The following is a 15,061-nucleotide window of genomic DNA, read 5'->3' on the forward strand; positions in this document are numbered from 1 at the left end:
TCATCCCTAAACCCGGTAAACCAATATATGAAACCAGCTCCTATCGCCCAATCAGTCTTTTACCTACCTTGTCTAAACTATTCGAGAGGATGCTCACGAATCATCTCCTTCCACTCCTAGAAGAATTGAAAACACTCCCAGATCACCAATTCGGCTTCCGAAAACAACACTCAACAGTAGAGCAAATCCACCGCATAACACACATGATCAGCCAAACCCTTGAAAAGAAAAAATACTGCTCAGCGGTATTCCTAGACATCCAGCAGGCATTCGACAAAGTATGGCATGAAGGGCTACTCTACAAGCTCAAAAAGATCCTACCCCACCCGTACTACTCCATCTTAAAATCCTACCTAACCAACAGACAATTCATAGTTAAATGCCTAGACGCCACTTCCGCAACATTCCCAATGGAATCCGGCATACCCCAAGGTAGTGTCCTCGGACCCCTACTGTTCTCCATCTACACTGCCGACTTACCTATATCAAACGAGGTAACAATAGCAACATTTGCCGACGACACAGCACTATTAGCTACCCATGCAGACCCGGCAATTGCCTCATCCACTCTCCAGCGATGTCTCGACTCCATGGAAAAGTGGTTCCAAAAATGGGGCTTCAAAATAAACGAAAAAAAATCCTCACATGTAACCTTCACGCTCCGAAAACAAACCTGCCCCCAGGTCACCATTAACAACACAATAATCCCAAGCAAGGACTCCGTAAGATACCTGGGCATGACCTTGGACAGGAGGCTAACTTGGAAAAAACATATCTCAGAAAAGCAACTAAAGGAAAAACTAAGAAAATTCTATTGGCTCACGGGCCAACACTCCAAACTAAACATACAGAACAAAATAACCCTCTACAAGGCCGTAATAAAACCTGTCTGGACCTACGGAATCCAACTATGGGGAACAGCAAGTAATTCCAACATTGAAATACTCCAACGCTTCCAATCGAAAACGCTAAGATCCCTATTAAATACACCCTGGTATGTTACCAACGAAACAATCCACCGTGACCTCAAGATACCTACAGTCAAAGATGAAATACACAAGTCCAGAAGCAAATATAATACAAGAGTCAACAACCACCACAACCCATTAGTCACCCAACTACTGGACACGATGGACCAGATCCGCAAACTAAAAAAAAAATACCCTCTAGATTAAATCCTTAGTTTCTACTAGAACCAACAATATAAAACTATTATAATCCATGTCATTGTATCACGCCAAATTAAGTTACTGAAAATTCTCAACGAGAATTGATTGTAAATATTCTAATAAATAAAAAAGCTGGTTTTTTAGAAGGGTCCTTGGATTTATTACGTGCTCTTAAGAATTGCGGAGAAAGTTGATAGTGGCATAACGAAAAAAGCGGAGATCTACCTAACGGAAAATCCGAGTCTCCCCATAAACAATGTCGCCTAGGACCCAAGTTAGTAGGAGGCTTCTTCCTCCTATCTTCCTTTCCAACATTGGACATAACCAATGGGCATCGCGGATCATTGCCCTCACTTTCCTAACTGAAAATGTAAGCAACGAATCCGCGTTCTTCGTTCAAAGGACACACCCATACCGAGCTTTCTTCCGTACTCACATTAGAATAAACTTTAGAGTTAGATCGTCTCTCACGGTGACTAGAGTTCCTGCATTCCCTATAACTCTCACCGTCCCTATATCTCTCAGAGTTTCCTACAACTCTCAAAGTGCCTACAAGGCCTAGAGTCTCCTACGGCTCTCACAGTATCCAGAAGTCCGACAGTTCCTATAGCTCTCAAGGGCCTAGAGCTCCTAAAGCTCTCCTTCTCTCATCTAAGAATAATCCTTCTCTTCGTTATCTATATCTTAATCAACGGCGTTACTACTTTGTGTGATTGTATAAAGTGTTGGAAATATACATTATTATAACTCTGTGACTCCCAGTGTTATACCGCAACAACTACCCCGATTATCCTAACCGAAATATGGGGATCGAACTATTCGTGGTGTCGATTATTCTAATCGTAACGGGAATTTACGACTACCGTTGACGCGTATTCTAACGACCGCGTCTCCCCGCGATAGCTCGAAAATACAGTCAGGATAACGGAGGAAAGCTCGTAAAAGCCCACCGAAACAAAACGCGGAACCTTTTTGCCTTCGCTCTTCAAGGGATATGTTTTCGCTCCCTGTTGGAAGCGTATTCTTTATCCAATTATGGTTTACGAGATAGCTCTTTCGAAGTAGCTTTTGGGATACTATTTCTACATATGAAACGAAACTCACGAGCAATTCTTGATTTAAACTGGATCATCGAGCCAAAAATTCTTCCGTAATTTTGCAAGAAATATTGAAGAAGACAGAGACAATTGTGATGGAAGTGTCCTGGGCCCTTCTGCATAATAATTTATTTAATAATAATACTAATGTAATCAACAAATAACAAGTGTAGGTTATAGATTTTTGTTGTACAATTTTATTATTTTACATGGAATAAAATAATCAGCTGACTTGGAATTTATAAAATTGACTCATAGAACATCATTTATAATTATTTTCCTGCCAAATTTAATACTATTATATAAGGAAATTTACTAGCACTGGTAGTCTGGTACATACGATTTGTAAAATCATGCTAATGAGTTTAATTGTGCAAGAAAACCTACGCCTAGGCTGACTAATGGTCAATTTCCTTTGGGCTATGACTCGTTTGTTATTACTACTAATGAAGTACTTAGGCGACGGGATTATAGGTGGTCCCTCTGTGTTTACCCTTCTTCCCTTCAGAGGGGGGGGGGGGCTTTTAATAATTCTATCAGAGGCCGTTTACTTGTTTGGAACGAAGGTGAACGCTCCTATAGGAAAGGGACGGGTGGCTCACAAGAGGTTTGAAGATTCGCAATAGTAGAGGTACAGTCGATTAGTTGGCGGAAGAGGAAAATTAGGCTGCCGCTTTATGATAGACTGAATTTATGTGGTTGTATTAGAGGTACTTAGTGGGAATGTTTTATAGCTATACCTTTTGATGTAAATGTCGTTCAGATTAATAAAATTGCTTGTATTTAAGTGACTCAAGCTTGAGCTTGAAATTAGTTGAATTCAAGTTTCTATTCATATAAGTTAAATTATTAAAATAAATAGCTTGAATTTCAATCAAATTCCAAATAGTATCAAACCCTATCTTTTTAAAGAAAATGAGTAAAATCAATTTTCACTATCGCGATATGTAATGGAATAAATCTAATTATATATTTCACGATATTATTGTTTTATTGTCAAAAAATGTAAACGTGAACCTATTACTCATGACTACACTTGTATGAATCACCACGACCATAAATAAGTATTCTACATAATTGTCAATTGCAAGAAGAATTCCAATAAGAAAATATTACCACGGGACATTTCATCTCTTTTATATGAACAGTTTCATTTGACGTCATAATCTCAAGGTATGAGTTTGACACAACACGATCAATTTGTCGATGTATCCACGTTTACGATTTTGTCGTATCTTCTCTCTTTTTTCCTTCCTCGTCGTCACTTTCGTCCTCGTCGATGGACAGATCCGAACCATCGTCCTCTGCCTTCTCTGCTTTTTTTTCACCATCGGACTGATTTAGACGTTCGTTTTTCTCGCTTACGTTCGCGTTATCCGGACTCTTCCTTTTCTCTCCCTGTTTCTCGAAGTTGTAATCATCATCGTTCTCGATCTCTACCACTTCTTCCTCGGCTCCAGATCTAAAACGAATTCGTTCGGTTTAATTACTTAGAACGGCGGTCCTGGAAACGACATCGGGATCAAGTTAATAGTACTAATGCTATTATGACTGTCCTTCGGGATGGTTCTATGAAGCTAAATTTCTAAGAAGAAGAATGTTTTGGAAGCTACGCTTCACGTTCCTGATATAAAACTTTGATGTGAAATTAATAATCAGATTATTACACTGTAAATGAATTATTACATTGGAAATATTGGAATGCTATTATCGATTCATTATGGATGTTTTTATGTTTGCAGAAAAATTGGAAGCAAAAATATACGGGACATATGCTGTTGGCAATAAATATAGTAACATACACTAATTACGTTTATTGGGAAATTCTACCTTTTGCTTTATTTAATGTTTTACGATATGAAACGCATATGATGCGAATCAAGCAATAGATTAACCGAAGATAATTGGAATAAACAGATCTTTAAAAATACAACGTTCGAAATCCTTTCATTCAATTGTTGATCGTGCCATTTCCTCTCTTAAGAAGAATGGTGTTTCCAAAAGGCTAATTCTATAGAATATTCTATAGAGTATTTTGTTTTATTGAGCTTAGATCATTATACATTGAAACATTCAATTTCAAACTTTCAAAATACTCGTAATTGAAAGAGTTTCTATGGGTATTTCTCTTACATACGAACTTCATTTCGGGAAGATAAAAGAAAAAAGAACTTAGTAGAATTACTCGTCACGTCTCCTGCCGTGTCTTCTTCGTGATCTCCTTCGCGACCTCCTTCGCCTTCTTCTGGATCCACTCCTGGATCTCCTTCGCCTTGAACTTCTTCTCCTCCTGCTTCTACGTCGTCGCCCCCTGGCGTCCTGCACCTCGTAGTCTTCGAATCTAATCGGCGTTCGACGAGGCCTTCTGTCCTCAACTTGTGAAACAGTGCTGTCCGACTTTCTATCCTTACTTTCGTAATTGCCTTCGTTCATGAGATCCGAGGATACACGGAGAACTTTGTACGCCGCGTCTTTCGGAATGAGATAACCGGATTCTACGCCGAAATCGATTGCCTTCTGGATGTATCTTTTCATTTTTCTTATTCCTATAGAGAAATAGGATTTTATAATATATTTGATAAACATAATATATGCTGCGAATATAGAATTTTTAAGAATATGTACAATTTTGAGAAATGTTTCGCGTGTATTTGATATTCAGAAATTATTTTCAAAATTATTATGCTGTATTGAATAATGGATAGAAAAAATAATGCATTGAAAAAACTCATAAATGGTTTGTATATAAAACTTGTTGTAATAATCAAATGATGATGAATCAATGATATTGATTTATCGAAAGAAAACGTGACTTGGCACGTAGAAGTTATTAATTTCGGCTAAATAGTAAATTGTATGTTGAAAAAGGGAACATTTTATTTGTATTAAGCAATAAATTACATATGAGGTGCAGTATGTCGGATTATTATTTAACTGCCTCCGATAATAATAATGGACTGCTGTGTTAATTAATCATTTTATTGCCTTTATATAACGGTGCAATAAAAGATAACAATACCTATTGCTAAACTTTCGCGCTCATTAAGCAATTGCAATTATCCTCAGATCGTAATAAATATTACTCGACCTACGATTATAGTTAAGTTAATTAGTAGGTAACAAATAATGGTATTTAGATAAGTGTGACTCATTATATAATTTCAGTACGTCATTAAATTAACCTAGATACTATGCCGATGTCACAAATGTGACTGTCTTAAGTATAGCTATAGAAAGTGTAAAATATAATTATTGAATAATATAAGAAAGATCTCGAATATAATAATGATAGTTTATTTTTTCTGCCTCTTATCTATGAAAAAGGACAGGGTTTACAATTGTTATTTTTATTCGCCTTGAACTCTCGACCATACATCCTTCTGATACATATATCTCATACTCTTCTCACTAGACTATTTAACTATTAACTTAGATATCGATATAGAGTATTATACGCAAAAAGCGTAAAAAGAGATCTCTATTATAAAGGAATATAAAAAGATTTAAAAGTTATACATAGAAAGTATTTATAAAAACAATTCTCATTAAACACCAGTCTAATGTAAACAAAGTATCAAAGTATATCCATCACCCATAAGATGAGAAACTCATAATAACTTGTAAAAAGAAAATATATAATAAAACTTGAAAAACCTATAGTATCGATCTATAAAGTTTATACAACAGTAGATTAAACGCAAATAATCTGCTAATCTGTTTTGAACAGTGCATCGTCTAGAATGTAGAAACAATTTCCATGACTTTCATTGCACTAACCTTCTCCTCCATTGCCCCTATACATGCATGACGAGAGGGTGTGGTCCTTGGAGGTTTGGCGTCGTTTCACCCGGTGAATGTTGGAATTCCTTGCCGAACCTTTCCGTTTGTTGGCCATGTTACCGCCAGGTCGAGAATCTAGGCAATTCAAAACTTCTTCACGGCGTTTCGGCCGCTTGCAGTACCGACACCTCGTACTGTAATTTCGCAACGCTTCACAAGCTTCCTCTTTGCTCCCGCCAAGGCGCAGGAATTTGTACACCAGCTCCGAGATATTTGGTTTACGACGTAACTCTGAAACGCGATAAACTAGTCGCCGCGCAGATTCCAGCTATACTCAGACAAGGATTTTCTTTTTCAAAACTTGGACCTTTACGTGTAATTCTTTCGCAAGTTCAGGTAGAAGCGCGTGGAAGATGCAAGAGAATTTGAGACGACTGCTAAATGAAAATTCTGATGCATTGCAGGTTGTTTGATATTGAATGTAACTTTTTTTTGAAGAATTTTATAAGATTTAGAGATTTACTGGTATTCTTAAAGAGCAGTGATAGGATATGAGAATTCTATGAAATTCGACCGAAAGCTTCTGTTCTTGAAAGTTCAAAGATGGAAACTGGGATGTGTCTATTCTAAACTTTGGAAAAAAGATATTTCAACTTTAAATATTTCACTATTTGTGGATCGTCAAGCAATTGCAATGTTATAGAGAAGTTCTAAATCAGAAAAGTTACAGAGAGTTAATCCGAGTGATCTTAAGTTTAAATGTAAAATTTATAATTTTTTAAATCGAATACATATTTTAGAAATTGTTGTAAAACGTCGTAGAGTCGACTATTTTTAGGCTGAGAATACAATGTAAGAATATACTGAATTTTTCTCTAAATCAAAAATATCTATATCGGAAGTCGTGAAATTTCCAATTTAGAATACGATCTCAAGGCTAAGTAAAAGAAATTGGCAGTTGTTTCAGTTGATCAATTCGTTTTGAATAATGAAAACGCCGGGAAGGTACCTTGGAATTTGCGGGAGAAATTTTTAATGATGTTCCACGATGCCTGTTGCAAATATCGAACGAAGCTTGGCATTTCAGTTCAAAGAAATCAATTGAAAAATGACGGAAGAATTACAAAGTACCAGACGTGGGTGTCGTTACGAAACGTGATAAACAAAATAGAATATATGTTCAAGCGATGAATGTCTTCTTTTGTGGCCATTACTAACAATCAAAGAAATAGATCAATAAAATCTGCTAGGCGATAACGTATCTTTATTTTGAAAAAAATGTGTATTTTAGTCTCGATAATTTTCTAAATTAATATTCTAATGCAATTTAATTTCACCTCTTTCATCGGGAAAAACAAAAAAGTGTCGAAGAATATAAAAAGTCGTTACTTCTAAAGTATATAGAGAATACGCTACGTCATCATTCCAATGAATTTCTCGTGGAAATAAGACAAGAATTTTGTCATTTTTTGCTCAAATCTTTTCCAAGATCATCACTCACTCATCTTGTGATGGCTTCGCGCATGAGGACGTCTCTTTATGTGGGCCATTTTGTGCTTACTGATGGATGTGAAACTCCTCTGGACGTCCGTACTTGTTCCTCAGCCGCCGTGTTTCCGAAGGATTTCGATAGTCCAGTCGAATTTTTTCTAGGATTTTGATCGGTCGTGGCGCCAAATTTTGTCTAGGAATTTTCAGGACATTGATGAAAAGAAGAGAGGCACGACCGACGGTGCCAATCCATCGGTTCCTTTCGCCTATTCTTTTTTTTTCAAGGAACAACGAAATCTCGTCTCGTCGACTACATTCACACGTTTGCTATTCTCTTTACGCGTTTTATAAAGCAGGCGTTGCCTTCTGCCTACTTTCTCATTCATTTATTTTCTATTTATCATTCGAAGTTGCCGAAGAATCATTTTCTTTGTCATTTTTTTTAAACTTGATCGTATTAAATACTCTACTTTCGATTTCTGTTTAATTTCAATTAAAGAAAGATCATGAAATATATTAATAAAGATAATAAAAAAATGATTAATTAAATTTCTATTACACAATATTATGTACCGAGTACTGTACCGATTACTGTACCGATTGTAGTAAAGCTCATAAATAAATTAAGCTTGTAATTACAGAAAATGAAACTAAATTAGATCTATGCACAGAAGAATTTCAGGTTCATTATCTTTTATATCTAACAGGACAAGCAAATACTCCACAGTTTCTCATTTAGTTTCCTATTTATGCAACTATCAATGTTATTACACTATTACTTACACCAATATTATTACTTCTCCCATTTCGCATTAAGTTCTTGGCCTGTCTCATTATAAGCCAGTTCTTTGACATTGCAATATACAAACTATTTTCCGTCTGTTGACTTTTCTGTCTATTTTTCTTGTGTGCACATACACATTGATGGAATCATGGCGACAACTTCCGATTCGTGGAACCCGATCAACTAACCACGATCACGGCATTGTATAGCTGGCGAAGGGTGATGAGGTCAAACTCCGCGACCCGAGATCATCGACATCGTCACAAATTCTCGAAAAAATGCCGACTTGCATGGTAGAGCAAATCTTGTTATTGACTTTGAGAGTTCAGTCAATCGATACAAAGAGTTTCAAATATAAAATTAGTTATTTATAATTAGTATAAATTTAGAATCGTATTTCACGCGTTTTGTGATAAAAAGTTTGTCGTTGCTTGCACTGTAGTACAAATTTTAAGATAAATATATCTTTCATTCTAAATTTATGATGAACGTTGTTGAAATTTTCAATGAACGTAAAATTATACTAGACGGTACAATTGGTTCTTACACGATCACGCCGATGTCCTATGGCAAATTTATACAATTCCAAACATATACTACACTGCTATAGTTCTAAGAAATACATACTACAGATGGTCCTGTTTTGCTAGAATTACCAGAAAATCGCTAGAATAGCTGATATTACATATACGATTCAAAATTAATTTTATTTGAAATTTATATAATTACAAAAGAAATTAAAATTGTATACATACTAATAATACACTCCTAGTTAAAAGATATCCAATAAATCTCTATAAAAAGCTTCTTCTTTTAGATTTAATATTTCAAAATTGTATAGAAATCTTTTACAACATTTTCTTTACTTTTTTCTAAGTAAATTATACAATAAATAGTTAATCCAAATTCTCAATTGTATCGTTCTTGTTATTTTCTTCATAGGAGGCATCCAATTTTTCTTCGACGATTTTCGCTGGATTTCCGGATGATCCGCTGCTATTTCGCAAAGCATCCTCTCGACTGGTCGTCGATTTCTGTCGTACTATTGCCATTCTTTCGTTGATTTCTTCGTTTTCGCTCAATTCTGCGTTGTATGCATCCTCGTTGCTCGAGTCTGGTTTATTCTCTTTCGTATTCTCACTATCTCCTTTTCTTGAACGGGAAGACTTAGTCCTGCTACTTCTATGATCCTCTTTTCCCTTGTCCACATCGTATTTGTACGAGTTTCGCGTACTTCTTATTTTCTTCTGAGACTCGTCGATTTTGTTGCTCGGGCTCTTGGACAGCGTTGATATTATTAAATTATCTCTGAAACAGAACTTCAAATTATTCTTCAAGCATTTCGTCGTTTTGTTCGTGAATACCCATCGCACCGTTTTGCTCATAGTAGGTGAAATTTATAGATATTTTGCTGTTTTGTTCATAAACACCCACGTGTTTGTTTTGCTATCCATAGACCATAATACTAGAGCACTTTGTCGTTTTGTTTGTGAATGTCCGTAGTTTTCTTGTTATGTAATGAATTATTTTATCGACGAATAAGACTGTAATAAATATTTTAAATAAAATGAATCGTTTTTCAGTAATTATGATATTAGAGTAATTATAAATATTAACATTGTTTACAAATCTTTATGTTCGAATCTCGATTTTGTTTCAACAAACCAGAAAATATTAGCTATTTTAAGAAAAACTTTAGTATAAAACAGAAATAAGACATCATTTCTCAAAATCAAGATATTTTTTAGCGATATAAAAATATAATTAGTACGATAGCGATCTGAAAAACGTAGTAAGGTTTAAATAAGCATTACTACATTGCGGGTGTTTCTACAATTAGAATTATGTAGGTTTACAATATAATTATAAAGTTGCAAATATTATAATTGTATAAAATGCATATATAATATACAAAAATATAGAAAATAACAAAAATACGAGAGTGTATAAAAATCAGCAATCTAACCATTCAAACAGAATTCTAACGGTTTTAATATTGGAAAAAGATTTTAGTTAGTATTCGATTAATTAAACCCTCATCAATTATTCAAACTTGACAGAACATCATTAATAGTAGAAAAAATTAACCAGCAACGAGCAAAAAAGGCCTCATAAAAATTAACTAATGCTTCGTCACAAAAAGTGCAAGCATACCCAAAGATATTTACCCCTAATTTCCAAAGCTCTTGTAAATCCACAAAAAGCAAAGAATAACATAAGAAACACATAACAGCGTTTAGATTACTAACCTTTTTCCTTTCCTCCTTTTTCTGTTCTTCCGTGGAGTACGTTCCTGGGTTTTCTTCCTGGGACTCTTCTTCGCCTGAATCGAATTTTTCGAGGTCTTTCTTCTTTTTCGAGGCGGAGTTTCCGGTTTTGGTGTATTTTCACGGCGTGTGATGTTCTTCGTGTCCCAAGCAGGGGTTAATCGACGCCATTTCTGGGCATCAGCTATCGGGTCTTCTTCACCTCTTCTGGCCCTCCTTCGTCTTTTTCGTGACTCTATGTCACTCTTCTTCGATTCTATCAACGTTGGAGATACTCGTATCACTTGTCCTTGTGGACCAGCAGGAATTAGGTAACCGGATTTCACGCCGAAGGAAAGTGCCTTGCGGATGTACTTCTTCGCTTGCCGTTTTCCTAAGGATTAGGTAAAAAGTTTGTCACGCTATAGAAACTTTATAAAGGTTAATAGAATCTGAAACGAATGGCGAAATTCTGTAGATTTAAAAACTAACTATAATCGAGTTACATTGATATACTAGACGTGTAAATTGATTCGGTGTCTAGATTTATCCGTCGCTAATCTAAATTCATGTACTTCCCCGTCTTACGGAAATTTTAAAATGCGTCATCTTCGTTTATGTTCTATATGTTATATTTTGATGACTAAATTTATATTACGTTATCGTCAGGTTGATAACATTTCTTCTTACGATATTGGATACAATTAAAAGAATAAACTAAGTTAAAAAATATAAAGAATATTAAAAAATTCCATTTTTAGAGACGCAGTTAATTTTTATGATAACTATCAAAACTAAAGAAAACTTGTACAAAATTTGTGTATAATAGTCTTTCTATTTCCTCGAAAGTAACCCTGACAAAAAATTGATACCAACAAACGAGGCCTCGAGCTTCTAGCAAATATCGGGATTAGAGAGCATCCAAGCGATACCTTCCTCTATTCCGGCCTTGATGTAATTGTTGATGACCTGAACGAAAGACTTTTTCTTCAGCAAGGCTCTAGTGTTATCGATCGTCTTTGCGAGAGCAATCGGTTCCACGGAGGCATTCGAAACGCTGCTGTTGCCAGAGCTGCTGCCCACTGAGCTATTGGTGGCCTCCATCATTCTCGACAAGTTCTCCACGGACGTTGCCACGGATTTTGTGTACTCTGAGTCCTGAATGGACGGCGAGCTATCGCGATAGGGCGAACTATCGTACGAGGACTCTCGTGTATTTTGATACTTCCGCATACTTCCGTGGAACCTGCCGCTTCCAGGGTCTCTTTGCTTTTTTCCTGAAAGAGGTTCATAATTGTTATTAATGTTCTACGTGTTCGAAAGCTGTAATATCGCGTGAAATATTCCTTTTCCTTACAACGCTCTGGTCAGAGCAGTCTAGAAGAGTAGTGAATGCTCTATCGAATTGAAATAACTACATATTTTGCGTTTAAAGTTTTGCTCTATTAAATAAATTTCTTTATTTTTTTACTCCGCGACAATTATCTTAGATCTATTCTATTATTCAAAGATTAATTTGTATTATCGCAAAATTTACTACTAGACATAAAAAAAAACTTATGAGGAAGAAAGAAATTAAATCTTTTTCTTTATCTCAATTGTTTTAATTGAAAGGTATTATATCTTCTTGCTATAAGAAAGCTAAGACTATAAGAAAAATAATATTATCGACGAAACTCGTTATGACAATTCATTATACATAATATAGCACCTTGGTTATGTTTGCTGTTAAGCAGCCTGTACACCATTTCTCGTACAGTCGTGGGTTGATAAAGAGTCTGTACTCGGCGTGGAATGTTTTGTCGCTTAGGACGTTGTTGATAGCTATAACGTGGCCCTATTATTTGTTTCTTCCAGAGTCGGCCTTTTGATTTCCCCTTTGGCGGTGCCATTATTCAGTAATGACACTTTTTTTCTTCGTCCCGTGGATTGCTTCTCGCTGAAACAGCGGAGTTGTTGTCGCCGTTGAAAAACACTCGTTTCCTTCGGTTCATCGATTAGCAGCTACGTCATGTTGTATAAAAAGATGTCACATGTTTGCGTTTTCGTTCAGTGCCAAACTTTTGTCGAGTTTACTAATTCATTCTTAAAATACGATTATTTTGAAAATAACAATAAAATATTGGAAATCTAATATTTCTATGCAAAACAAATTATAAATATTGTACTACATATATAATACAATCTTTAGTAGATATAGTACAATCTTATAGTACAATATTACTATTGTACTACTTTTATTACTACTATTATTATACTATATATAGTACTCTGTGTGTGTATGTGTGTGTGTGCGCGCGCGCGTGTGTGCGCGTGTGTGTATGTGAATATATGTGTATGAAAGTATTGAAATTTGTTTGATGTTATTTGGACATTGACATTTTAAGCTATTTCATTTTTGGAGGACCTTTGTGCAATGGTCTTTGATACTTAGGGTCATTTGAATATCATGAAAGGTCATATAAATCGCATGGGTACTTAGGGTGATTTGAAGATCACAAGGTTCATCGAGATCGTGTCGTTGCCAGTTAGGCCAGAGTTAGTACATAACATTGAAAATTTGGTACTGAAGATTAGTTAAAGGTCATGAAGGTTCATCGAGTATTAATCATCATTTCATGCAACTAGGAAGTGCCATATAAATCATGGTGAGAATTTTCTGGATACAGGTTACTTGGAAAATATATTTAGGCAATAACTTACTTGCTGTATGAGTTCTCCGAGTAATACACAGGAAGATCTGTCACGGTCCACCATCCACAAATCCTGATCATCCTTATCGAATCCCAATTCGAAATAGCTTTTACAAGTTCAGTATATATATCGCAGATTTATCACTCTTACTGCGGCCAAATTTCACAACCGTGAAGACGTCAACCTTAGCTTGCTCAACTTAACACACATTGGATCTAAGTGTAGCGAGTCTCGAATCGTCTCGATAAGGTTTCTTTATTGCGGAATTAAGGATGTCCTTCCTGTTTTGTAATTTCGTGACTCTAACTGTCGTATTTTGCAACGTGCACTTCTTTTTTAATTTAAATGTATCCAATTTTCGTCATCATCATCTGAGGATTTCACAATTATAAAATGAATCAAGCAACACTATATTGCCATCGCCGATATTAGCAACAGCGCACTATCGTTCTTGTCAAATATCCAAGCTACTCCAGAGTTCCATCAAATTTTATAAATCCAAAATTCATCCCACTTATCCTTGACATAAACGTTGTTGAATCCCGCAAGAGATTCTGGTAACCTCGCTATCGCCTCGAGCTCGTCGTTATCACCGTACAAGCTATCTTCATTCTACCTTCGTGCATTATAACACTCATCTCATAATGTTTCCTCCGTTGCACATAGTATTGAAAGTTAATTCGACAACAATTTCACTATCAGACTTTCTCAAAGAAACTACCCTTGCAGATGATCGTCGAATTTTAAACTTTATACAAGTTATCTAAAATTTTGATATATTAAATCTGTGATCTATACATCTGGTTGTAACAATCTGATCACTAGAATACGGATATTTATGCAGTCATATTTTGGTAAATGCAAGTAAAAGAATGGAACTTAGGTAGAAAATAGTTTTATTCTATTTTGGATATTTTTCATGTTTTCTGTGTATTATCTGTATTTTCTACATTTTTATTTTTATCTTTATTTAAAATAATTTTTTGATCTTTATTTGAAACTACCTTCAAGTTTCTCATAAATGCATAAAATTGACAACATTCCTAATCACTTAAAAATTATTACATGTATTATACATGTCATTATACATTATACATTATACATGTATTATACATTCGAGCAGTTAGCTCGTTTGCTACTTTTGGCCAGTCTGTGTATCGATCAACTGTCACGTGGACGAAAAACTTTCGAGCTTTGTCCTTGACTATGCGAAGCCACCCAGCGCCCCTCGCGAATTTAACGTTCTTCGCACTCGACTGGCCACAGGGGAGAGTGTCACGGCTCTTTGAATGCCTCACCGTTGGGATTGTCGCGGATTTCTGTCTCGTTCGAGCTGGAACACGAGTCAAGAACGCTTGATGAAACTCATCCGTGTTAAAAGACGATGCATTTGCTTTAATTCGCCCTTCGTGGAAACATCGCTCGATTGAACAATGAATTACAGTTGAAAAGTTTCTTGATAGGTCGATGATCGGTACGGTGTTAGAATGAAAACATTCTAGTTCGATAATGTCAGATAGGGAGAATGTAAAACAGATGGGAAAGTAATGGATCGAACGTGCAGAATTCAAAGGGAATAGAGGTTTATTATAGTGTTAGGAAGTCGAAGATTTATTGCAAAATAAAAGTTCTATTGCTAGGTTAAGTATTGGTGTATAAGGGCAACTGACTTTAAGGGATGATTGAAGGGATTCTTTGAGAAATGATCCAGCGTTTTACGATTTGAATCGTTTCTCTCAAAACAAAAAGTATATTTTTTGCATATTATTAGTTTTTTCTATAGTCTCAGGAAATTTGGAA

At 35.6% G+C, this 15,061-nt stretch overlaps 2 protein-coding genes across 3 annotated transcripts; both read right to left on the minus strand.

The window, feature by feature from the left end:
• Positions 1-3,420: 3,420 nt before the first annotated feature.
• Positions 3,421-7,796, minus strand: LOC126922071 (probable splicing factor, arginine/serine-rich 7). Of its 2 annotated transcripts, none has more exons than XM_050734276.1 (4): positions 7,548-7,796; positions 6,044-6,337; positions 4,452-4,812; positions 3,421-3,728 (listed from the first exon to the last, which is right to left on the minus strand). In XM_050734276.1, exons 1-4 carry the CDS (start codon positions 7,594-7,596, stop codon positions 3,485-3,487), a joined length of 948 nt encoding a protein of 315 aa, XP_050590233.1. In that variant the 5' UTR covers positions 7,597-7,796; the 3' UTR covers positions 3,421-3,484. The 2 variants fall into 2 exon arrangements, with proteins under 2 accessions (XP_050590233.1, XP_050590234.1); XM_050734277.1 differs by having other exon boundaries at positions 3,422-3,728; positions 7,608-7,796.
• A 2,761-nt stretch (positions 7,797-10,557) lies between these two features.
• On the minus strand, positions 10,558-14,334 carry LOC126922204 (uncharacterized). Its single transcript, XM_050734570.1, has 4 exons — positions 13,271-14,334; positions 12,279-12,506; positions 11,500-11,844; positions 10,558-10,961 (listed from the first exon to the last, which is right to left on the minus strand). Exons 2-4 carry the CDS (start codon positions 12,457-12,459, stop codon positions 10,558-10,560), a joined length of 930 nt encoding a protein of 309 aa, XP_050590527.1. The 5' UTR covers positions 12,460-12,506; positions 13,271-14,334.
• Between the last annotated feature and the right edge of the window lie 727 nt (positions 14,335-15,061).

The sequence above is a fragment of the Bombus affinis genome, chromosome 11 (genome assembly GCF_024516045.1).
Source record: "Bombus affinis isolate iyBomAffi1 chromosome 11, iyBomAffi1.2, whole genome shotgun sequence".
Taxonomy (NCBI): domain Eukaryota; kingdom Metazoa; phylum Arthropoda; class Insecta; order Hymenoptera; family Apidae; genus Bombus; species Bombus affinis.

Bases quoted from the DNA above. Each gene is read 5' to 3' on its own strand.
- LOC126922071 (XM_050734276.1), bottom strand. From the start codon at position 7,596: ATGGCCCACATAAAGAGACGTCCTCATGCGCGAAGCCATCACAAGATG. The intron at 6,338-7,547 runs GTGAGTGATGAT...ATCGCGTTTCAG, and splicing joins GCGAAGCCATCACAAGATGA to AGTTACGTCGTAAACCAAAT. The intron at 4,813-6,043 runs GTTAGTGCAATG...ATTTCTCTATAG, and splicing joins TAGGGGCAATGGAGGAGAAG to GAATAAGAAAAATGAAAAGA.
- LOC126922204 (XM_050734570.1), bottom strand. From the start codon at position 12,459: ATGGCACCGCCAAAGGGGAAATCAAAAGGCCGACTCTGGAAGAAACAA. The intron at 11,845-12,278 runs GTGCTATATTAT...AACCTCTTTCAG, and splicing joins TAACAGCAAACATAACCAAG to GAAAAAAGCAAAGAGACCCT. The intron at 10,962-11,499 runs GTATCGCTTGGA...CCTAATCCTTAG, and splicing joins CAAGGCCGGAATAGAGGAAG to GAAAACGGCAAGCGAAGAAG.